Source organism: Gallinula chloropus (assembly GCF_964237585.1).
Source record: "Gallinula chloropus genome assembly, contig: HAP1_SCAFFOLD_203, whole genome shotgun sequence".
NCBI lineage: Eukaryota > Metazoa > Chordata > Aves > Gruiformes > Rallidae > Gallinula > Gallinula chloropus.
Window position 1 is genome coordinate 21,683 of NW_028168536.1, and position 10,142 is coordinate 31,824.

Consider the following 10,142-nt stretch of genomic DNA (forward strand, 5'->3'; position numbering starts at 1 on the left):
ACGCTACCGTCTGGCCTCGAGGGGGGTTGGTGCTTTTAGGACAAGTCAGCCATCCACAGCATCAGGGTGGGTGTCCCTGGGCTTTAGGGTAATGGAGCTGGGTGCTTCCCATCCCAGTTCCATCCACCCTCTGGCTGAGGGTGATGTTTTGGGGAGGAAAGCTTGATTGCAGTGAGTGGATTTCCTCTGAGAGCGAGCTCTGGTGTTTGTGGGAGCTGCAGACTGCTGCGAGCCAGTGTCTCCCGGGCTGCAGAGAGTCTGTGAAGCTTCATTGGCCCAGGAGGATGAGGCCATCTCCTGAATAGGTTTGGGCTGTCCAGGTTTCCAGCATGGGGTGTTTCTGCCTTTCCTTCGAGCCTGGGGAGAGTTTGTAGGTGGAAGGGTCTGCAGGGAAGGAAGGTAGGGCAGCATGGGACTTGGAAGTGCATTTGGGCTTCAGAACCCCCTGTCTTCATGGTGGTGAGAGATGGGGCTGGATCTTCAAAGGACGTCTTTGGGGAAGCTTTGAAAGGCCTCTCTCAGGTGGCAGAGACACACTCCGAGCCTGGGAGGTGGAATGATGGGTGGGAGATTGCACTTCAAAGCTTGGGTGATTTGGGAATCCTTTCTCAGAGTGGGGTGGATGCAGGAGCTGATGAGGAACCTGCCACAAACTGGAGGCTTTGTGAGGGCTTCTGAGCAAATAAAGGTGAAGGGAATTAGGTGAGAAATGCCTTGAAGGCCAAAAGTAGTTTTCCACTGTTACCTCTTTTTAATTGCACAGTGTGTGACTTGTGTGTGAGCTCAGTGTGTTAAAAGAAAACCTCATGACCTCCTCTTGGTAAAGGAATAGTCCAGGGAAGTGCCCCCTCTCCCCACCTGCCTGTCTCAGACTGGGCCCTGAGTGATGCTCTGCCCCTCAGAAGCCATCTTTTTCCCCAATTAGATTTGATCTCCTGCCAGCTTGTCCCCTAGACACTTCCCAGGATGTTTGGGGATGGTCGTAGCTCCAGGGCCGCTGACCTGCTGTCAGAGGAGCTGTTGAGGTCTTGGATCAGGGAGGATGTTTTCATGGGAGAAAGCAACACAGGACCCCAGTTTGTGCCCCAAGAAGAGCTGGGTCATTGGAAGCTCTGTCCAGGGGTTTGTCCTGCAGGACTCTCTGGGATGTAAGGGTGGAATTCCTGTCTGCTGATGGAGGTTGAGTTGAGGGTCGCTCATCTCGGGCTGGCAGCCCCCGCTAAACGTGCAGCGTTGCAGGTCAGCCGTGGAGGAACGTCTGCCCTTGCGCTCTACGGGGAGCTGGCCAACGCAAGGAGTTTTGGTGCTGGTGAGGGCACTCGCCCCAGGCTCTGTCTGTGTGCAGCCAGGAACGGCCAGGACTGCGTTTCCTTTCCAGTTGTGTTTGAATTGAGCTGGGTGACGATCGCCGTGTGGTTTCTACCCCGCGGCCTCGATGTGCTGCATACGGAGCCGTCTGCTTCCCCCCTCCCTGAGTTGTCAGCTGCTGGTTCCTCGTGGCTGTGGGACTGGAGCGTGAAGGGGGACAGCAGTGCACCCGCTCGGAAGTTCTGCTCCCTTCCCATCTCTGGCTTGTCATCCTTCAAGTCCGGGATGATTTTGGCAACTACTCCCAAGTGAGGATTAACTGTGTCAGAGCTCTGAGGAGAAGGGGAAAAGGAAAAAAGCAGGTGGTTCAGGGCCAGGCTGAAGGGTTTGGGCTCAGAGGTGCCAGTCCTGACGTCTTCATCAGGTGATGTTAGGCTTCCTTTCTCACAGCCTCTGTATTTCTGCACCTACCCACTGATTTCACTGGGATGCTGTGGTGCCTGAATGCCGGAGCCCTGGGATCCTCTGGTGGAGGCGGGGTGGGGAGCAGAGGGGCTGTGGTTGTTCCTTACACCTGCGGGTCTGAAAGGGAAGAGAAGACAGTGATGCTGGGAACCTGCAGCCCAGAGCAGGGGTCTGATGCCCTGCCTGGTGATACGCTGCCCTGGTGCTCCTCATCCTCCTCTGCCTCCCCTGAGCATCCTGGGGGTAGGAGAAGCCAGTTTGAGGATGGAGATGGATTCCCCATTGGTTGTGGCAGCAGCTTTGAGCTAGGTCGCTCTCCTGAGGGCTGCTCACTTGTGTAAGACCCCAGGACGCAAGATCACCTTTCCCGCCTCCTCTTCTGCAGCATCCCCGACCAGAGTGCCAAGGTGCAAGGAGAATCCCTGCTTTCCTCCGACGGGATCTTCAGCATTGAGCCAGCGGTAAGTGAGAGCTTTGAAAGCTCCCTTTCTCTTCTTCCTCCTCCTCTTGCTCCCTGAATGAGGTCACTCAGCAGATCCCTGCTTGATGTGCTGGGAGGAAACATTGGGTTTCTGGTGGGGCCGGGAGAGCTGGTGGCAAAAAGCGTTTCCCAACTCGTGATGGGCACCGGGAGCCTAAAGCTGGGCTTTGCTCCCAGGGCTATAAATGAAGAGCTGCCCAAGTGTCCTGACCACGTTCAGAGGGATGGAGCCTTACATGTAAAGGCACACCTTGCACAGGGCTAACGCAGGGTGTGGGACCATGTCAGTTGAGATGCTGACCCGAAGAGCGAAGCGCTCCTCTGTGGGAAGGAGGGCAAATTCAGCCCCCGGAACTTTGTCACTGTGAGGGTGATGGAGCCCTGGAACAGGCTGCCCAGAGAGGCTGGGGAGTCTCCTTCTCTGGAGACATTGAAGCCCCCCTGGATGCATTCCTGTAGGATTTACCATGTGTGACCCTGCTCTGGCAGGGGGTGGGACTGGATGAGCTTTCGAGGTCCCTTTCAGCTCCTAACGGTCTGTGAGTCCGTGACTGGCCGGCACCTCTGAAGCGATCCTGCTGGACTCGCTGGAGTGTGAGCTGGGCTGGTTGCTCCGCTATAGCCCTAATTTAAGAAAATGCCTCTCCCAGGTGCCAGTAAAGGTCAGGGACTGGGAAAGTTTTTCGTAGCTGCTTCCAAACTCCCTTATAAATATTGTTGATCAGTGTTACTGGCTCTTTCCTCTTCCCTGGTGCTCTAAATATCGGCTCATGGGGCCACGGTTGGAACGAAAGGATGTGACGTTTGAAGATAAATGGTTTGCTGTCTGCTTCTGTTTTAGGAGGGAGAGATTTGGCCAAATTGTTCAGCTGAAATTAGTGTGACCTTTAAGCCTGAAGAAGCCAGAGTGTATCAACAAAAGTTCTACTGCGACATCTCAGGTATGGCTCCTGTCCCCTCCTGCTCTTGCCCGTGGTGGGGAGGAGCCTGGCTGAGGTATTATGGTGGGAATTTGGGGAGTTGCTTCTCCCTAGACATCCTAAAGCCCTGTGGTGGTTAGATGCTGCTGCAGGTGGCGAGCCCTGGAGCACCCAGGTGTGGAGCTGTATGTTGGGTGCAGGTGGTGCTGAGCTGCATCAGTATAAACAGCAGATTTTTGTCTTGGGTTGTGTTTTCCTGAGCTTTACACCTTCCTTGAGTGGATTTCAAAGCTCATCTTAGCACATGGGAAGAGATTCAGAGGTGGCGTTGGAAACTCAGCATCACCCCAAATCCTGTGTTCAGTTTGGGCACCTGACTCCAAGAAGGACATGGAGGTCCTGGAGCGTGTCTAGAGAAGGGCAGTGGGGCTGGGGAAGGGGCTGGAGGGCAAATCCTCTGAGGAGCGGCTGAGGGAGCTGGGGGCGTTCAGCCTGGAGAAGAGGAGGCGGAGGGGAGACGTTATTGCTCTCTCTAGCTCCCTGAAAGGAGGCTGTGGGGAGCTGGGGCTCAGCCTCTTCTCACAGCTAAGTAGCGAGAGGACGAGAGGGAATGGCTGCAAGTTGTGCCAGGGGAGGTTCGGGTTAGAAAGGAGGAGAAATTTCTTCTCCGAAAGAGCGGTTGGGCATTGGAAGGGGCTGCCCAGGGAGGTGGTGGAGTCACCGTCCCTCAGGAAAGGTTGGATGAGGTACTTAGGGACATGGTTTAGTGAGTAATAGAGGTGGTGGGGGGATGGTTGGGCTGGATGATCTTGGAGGTCCTTTCCAGCCTTAATGATTGTGTGATTGTTTCAGGGTGCAAAGTGATGGCTCAATTAGAAAGCAGCCCAAGGGTTTGGTCAGAAAGGAGAAAGCAGCCCAAAGGCATATCTGCCAAGGGAAGGGTCCTGTACCTTTCCCTGGATCTTCCTGGGCTGATCTCTGCCAGCCCCAAGTCGGAGGCTAGAGCCTGGAAAATGCGGGATCAGAGGGAATTGCTGTTCTGACATTGAATTCTCTCCCCAGGCCGTGAGACCAGGCTGCCCCTGTGCATCCAAGGGGAAGGCATAGGGCCTCAGCTGCGCTCCAGCTTTGAGCGTCTGGACATCGGGGATGTCTTCATGGGAGCAGCACACAAGTACGAGGTGAGCTGTGAGAGCTAGCAGGGCTTGGGCTGGAGCCTGCTGGCTCCTTGTGGGATTTCTGGCAGCTCAGGAGTTGTGAGCAGGGCAGTTCTGTGCCAGCTGGACAAAGGCAGAGGTTCTATGGAGTTATCACTGCTTTGCCTGGAAAAAACCCAAAGGCAGAACTTGTCCCGTTGTATTTCCTTTGCCTTCTGCCTTGCAGGTGTTCATTGTTGAATTAGAAAGCAAATGGGTCTTCTCTAAAGGAAATGTCCTTCTGTGTTTCCATTTTGCCTTCCTGCTGCAGGTGGTGCTGTTTAACAAAGGACTCATCCAAGCTGCCTTCAGCTTGGTTCCTCCAGCTACAGCTCTGGGCTCCTGCTTCACCTTTCTCCCCAGCGAGGGGGAGATTTTGCCAGACGATCTCCAGGTCATCCAGATCTCCTTCAGTTCCACCATCCTGGGGAAGTTCACAGAAGAATTCAAGTTCAATGTGAATGGATCCCCTGAGCCCGTGACCTTGTCTATCAGGTGAGTGGGGAGGTTACAGGAGCTTGGTGGGCACCTCTGGAGTTATCTCTGGGTAGTGATCTCCCACCTGCCTCATTTTCTGGTGAAGCAGAGAGAAAAAGGTGTTGTGGGAGGTCTTGGCATGGGGATGCTAGGTTAAGAGCTGAGAGCCTTTAACCTTGGCTCCAGTTTGAACCTTGCAACCCAGGGGTGATGACCTTCCTTCCTATGCCCTCAATATACCCTGTTTAACTCTGAAAGACTTGGGTGCCTGTGGGAAGTACCTTGGCCTTCTTGGTGGAGCTTTCCAGGACACTCTTGGCACGGAGTTTGGCAGCGACAGGTTCCTATCGTGACCCTTTGACACCCCAGTGTGATGATCCTGGGTCTGGAAGTGACTACCCATGCTGGGAAAAGTTTAACTGGAAAGGTGTGGAGATGCCTGCTGCCCAGGGTGGGTACCAGGAGCTGGTAGCTCCTTCCCCCTTTGGGTTGCGGCAGGCGTGTGATGGGCTGTAGATGGGTCTGGGATGGGTCTGTGATGTCCCACGTGAAGGCACAGCGAGGCCAAAAGCACTTTGGAGACCCTTGAGCAACAGGCCAGCCTGGGTGATTTTGTGTTTTATAATCCTCTGTTAAGAATCCACCCAACCTGGGTAGCAGCAGGCTCAGTGTCATCCCTCGCACTCCTGTGTTGGGACAAGGTGTCCTCCCAGCTCCTGTGCAGCGAGTGCTGTGCTGCCTCCTTTCTGCAGCTGGAAAAGCGCCGATGCAGGAGCCTGGGAGCTCTCTGCAGCAAGAACTCGGGCATCATCCTGTGGGCCGGTGCTGGTGCAGAAGATAATGTGCACCAAGCCGAGGAGGGGAAAGAGAAAAGGCTGCTAAGAGAGTCAAAGCTCCTTTCTCAGGCTCTCAGCAGCGGATAAACTTGTCCCAGTGGGTCATAACCATGGGCTGTTGGGATAGTGTGGTGTAGGCAGGCAAGATGTGGGGCTGGCTGTGCCTCCTTGGCCAGCAGCCTCCTGCTAGATCAAGGTAGCCAAGAAATGAAAGGAATCTGCAGTGGGTTTTGCCAGTGAGGCAAGAGAAACCGGTAAAAACAGAACAAGAAGTTTATTGCTTGAAGAGAGAGCGGGGAGTCGGTGTGACCAACTGGAGCTTCAAGACACCCACCCACCCGCTCGAGCTGAGCGCCCCGCTCCTCGGGAGGCTTTGAATGCTGGATTGAGTCCCATGCGGAGAACAACTCCCATTTGGATGTGAGCTGGCTGGTGGGATACTGGGCTATGAAGAAGGGAATGAGGATGAGTGTTTGAGCAGTTGTTATCCTTCCCACTCAGCAAGAACCCCCGAGTCCACTAATGCTGCCATAGATGTGATCGTTCCCAAAACATCCGCGTTTCCCCCCCAGGTGGAGCTGGGCTCGGGTGGCATCAGCCATGAGGTGAATTCATGAATGGTGTGTGGCTCCAAGGGCCGATTTCAGGCAGTGATGGCGAGTTTCAGAGTTTGGAGCTGATTTTAGGGACCGGAGAGGAGGTGTGGTGGGTTCAGGGCCCCGTGTTTGGTTTAAGATGTGTTGTTCTTGGCTGTGTCAGCAGTGAGAAGCTGATACATTCCTGTGTAGAATTGTTGGTGATCTTGTTGTGGTTGGTGGGTGTCTGTGCGCTCCCTAGGATTCTGATAATTGTGTGGATCCAGATCTCCTGAGAAGACGCTCAGCCACTCAATGGAAACGCTGGCTCCAGCTGAGACGAAGGGAACCTGAGGAGGGTTACTCCATTGAGTCCGCTTTTGTGTGGGCATCTCTACCCATGCGTTAGAGATGGGGAAACTGAGTCACGGAGCCATCGCTTGTTTGGGGCCCCTCATTGAGCCAACTTGGGGGCATAGCTTTGCCCTATCCTGCCTGACACTGTGCCCTAAGCCCCATCTGATAGCTGCTGGCCACCTCCTGTCCCCTTGAATGAGGGCAAGGGTGTGAGGGGCTGGTTTGAAACCCGCCGTGGTTCTGACACCGGCTCTTACCCGCCCGAGCAGCAGGGAGAGCTGAAAGCTCTGCAGTTCTCTAACTCAGCCAGTGCCTTGTCTGTCTGTCCTCACAGTGGCTGCGTCATTGGACCAACGCTCCACTTCGATGTGCCTGCCCTCTGCTTCGGTGACGTCTCCTTCGGTGAGTGCGCCCTGGGCTTGGACCGCGGGCCGAGAGGTCCATGCGTTACCGAAACAGGGCGCTTGGAACCTCAGAGCACCCAGAATGTGTGTTCCTCTGCAGCAGCAGCCTTCAGGGTGTTCAAAGCAGGACTGATACCCTTGGCAGCAGAATGGCCGCGAGGGTATCAGTCCCTGAAATGCCCCGGGAATGGGAGATGGGGAAAAAAGGGTGATGCTGGCGGGGGAAAGAAGGGCGGTGCCTGGGAGGGGGAGAAGGGCGACGCTGGGGTTGGGGGAAAAGGGAGACGTTGGAGGGGGAGAAGGGTGATGGAGCTGTGAACCAGCCTGAAGCTGCTCTGGATAAATGTTGGGAGGACAGGAGCCATTCAGTCCCCTGAGCCTTAGTGTGAAATGTTAATTAGTGCTGGGAGGGCACCTTGTTATCACCTACCCCATAATATGCCCAAGCCATAGCTCTGCGCAGAGCTCCTTCCCTGTGTCCCACCACCCCAAAAGCCCAGTTCTGCTGAGCCAGCAGCGCTGGTGGCTGAGCATCCAGAGCTCCATTGAAATGCAGGTTCTGGTTCTCCATCTCTGCCTCACAAAAGGCTTTTTACTGAGATGAGGTGAAGTTTTTAATGGGAAATCAGTTGTGGATTGATGGAAGGGCCATTATCGAGATGGGCCAGCCAAACCAGATGTCTTCTCCTGGGCTGGTCTCCTGCCTCTGCAGAACATCCCCACTGAGTGGGGTTATGCCACTGGTGCGGCAGGGAAAGCTGGTGTCAGAGCTTTTTGAGCAGTAATGAGACGTCGCCGTTCGTTAGGGAAGGTGAGACACGGCTTCTGCTGATTTCTCAGCCAGTGTCAGGCTCAGCTCCTGCCAAGTGGGCTGCAAACCTTCACGTGCTCCATCTGGTCACCCTGAAACAGGAGATGCCGTAAGGCTCCAGCTAACAAAACTGCATCAGAGGGCTTTGCATCGGGCTGTAGCTCCCCATTTCATCCATCCCTGCTTTTACTGCAGCTTCTCCTTGGTGCCAACCTGCTCTTCCGTATTGCAAACCACGGGGGGTGTTCATGGGGAGTTTTACGGATCCGATTCTGGGAGTAAATGCTCTGTCTGGCTGCTCACTCTTACGTGAGACGTAACCGGTGCTGGTGTCGGGGCAGCTGAGAGAGAAAAACTGATGGCTTTGGGCATCAGAGCTGCCAAGGAGGGATCTCCATCACCAGCCTGGCACAGAGCTTCCATGGCAATTAATTCCTTGCTGGGCTTCTCAATTAGCTGCAGTTGAGATTGAAGAGAGCCAAAGTCCAGGCGCAGTTTTACCGTGAGAGGCTGTTCAGCCCAGGAATGGTGGGATAACGGGGGCATAAATCCCTCTGTGTGTCTCTTCCCCAGGCTTCCCTCACACCTTGTCCTGTCGCCTCAAAAACACCTCCTTGGTGCCCATGACTTTCCACCTTCGCATCCCCGGGGACGGCTCGGGAGGGCCCAGCGTTACCAGTGCTGCTTGGCTGTCGAACAACGATCCTGAGCCCTGGAGATGGGGAGTTGAAGGTTCCATCAGGCCGTCCGAATTTACCATCAAGCCTTGCAGCGGGACCATCCGCGCCCTGGGATCCAGGAATATCAAGGTGTGGGGAGAATCCGTCCGGCCGTGCTTCAGCAGATGGAGCTGAAGCTTCACTGGTGGGGAGGGTCCGGGGGGGCTTTAGTGATGGGAGGCAGATAGATGCACTTGTGTTGTCTGGGTTGGTCCGGGATGTTTGTGAAGGGGCATCGGTTTGTTTCCAGAACCATCCGCTGAGCATCCTGTGCCCTATGGTCAGGTGCGGAAGCCACGTGTGTGCTTGAGCGCTGCGTGGAGCTGTGGCTTTGGCTTAACCGTGGGCAGAGGAAGGATGAGGACAGCGGGTGGCCATTAGAGAGATGCCCTTGTGTAAAGCAGTTTGCTTTTCTTCCCGGACTTGTTTTCCCTCTCCCAGTGAGCAGAGGAGCTGCATCCACTGCAGCCATCCCTAGGGGGGGCTGAAGCAGCTCTGCCAGGTGTGACCTGCACCCAACTTCTGGGGCCCTTGGCATTTGGCCCTGGCTGTAAAGCTGAACTCGCTGGGTTTGAGGTAATGCATTGCCCCGGGATTTACGCTGTTGTAGCTGAGATTAGAACCGAGATTAATTTTAATACAGTGGTGAGCAGGGCAGTTGTCTGATTAGGCTTTAATTCAGCTTACACACACCCTGTTAACCACACAGGGTGTTGAACCAAGCAGATGCTGTCAGGAGACCTTTATTGCTCTCAGACTCTGCTCTACACAGCAGAAGGATTAGGGGAAAATCCTTCTCCTTACCATGGAAGGAGAATCAGGGGATGCCACACACGGAACGATAGTTTTTGGGGGTGGTGAAGGTCTTTGACGCTCTTCTCTGTCACCAGGTCACCCTGTGCTCCAACACCGTGAAGAAGTACAAGCTGGCGCTGGTGGTGGATGTGGACGGTGTCGGCAAGGAGGTGCTGGGGCTGCTCCTCACAGCCAGGTATCGGCGCTTTCCTTTGCGGCGTGTCCTCTCTCCTGGTGCATCGTCTCTCCTCCCCTCACACAAAGGCCAGCTCCAAACGAGAAGTATTACTTAATGAGCTCGTTAAGCAGGGCTTTGAAAGCAGCCAGTGTTGAGGAGCATCTGTGCTCACCAGACAGGCACAGCCCCCAGCCTTTTCCTAATTATATTAATTAGATTAATTATAGACCTATTTCTTTGGTGGGTGAGGTGTAACAGACTTCCAAAGGGCTGTCTCTCTCCTCCTTCCTGCAAGCAGTCAGTGGGGGAACTGTGTCTGTGTTGCCACCAAAGCACAGTTTTCCTTTAGGATGTGGGGAGCAGCCTGGTGTCTGTCTGGCTTAACAAAGGCACATGCTAATGGGGAAGGGGCTTAGGGCAGGACTGGTGCAGGAAAAATAACAGCAAGATCTTCCGAAGGAGAAACAGAGTCCTTGATGCTGAGGAGAGCTCAGGTTTTGCTGCTTCCCTCTGGTCCTTTTGAGCATGAATGTTCTCACACTTAAGCTGGAAGTCATCCCTGCTGCAGCCAGGCTGGATCCCGCTGTGCTGTGGGTGTCGGTGTCATTACCAGTAGGATG

General features: G+C 54.7%; 1 protein-coding gene across 1 annotated transcript; it reads left to right on the top strand.

Annotated features, from left to right (window-relative positions):
* Window positions 1–1,593: 1,593 nt before the first annotated feature.
* LOC311204384 (hydrocephalus-inducing protein homolog) lies at window positions 1,594–8,112 on the top strand (the record flags this gene model as incomplete). Its single annotated transcript, XM_084280816.1, has 7 exons — window positions 1,594–1,616; window positions 2,159–2,234; window positions 3,096–3,195; window positions 4,237–4,355; window positions 4,642–4,865; window positions 6,950–7,103; window positions 8,026–8,112. The coding sequence occupies 7 exons, from the start codon at window positions 1,594–1,596 to the stop codon at window positions 8,110–8,112; spliced, it is 783 nt and encodes a 260-aa protein (XP_084136942.1).
* Window positions 8,113–10,142: the final 2,030 nt, after the last annotated feature.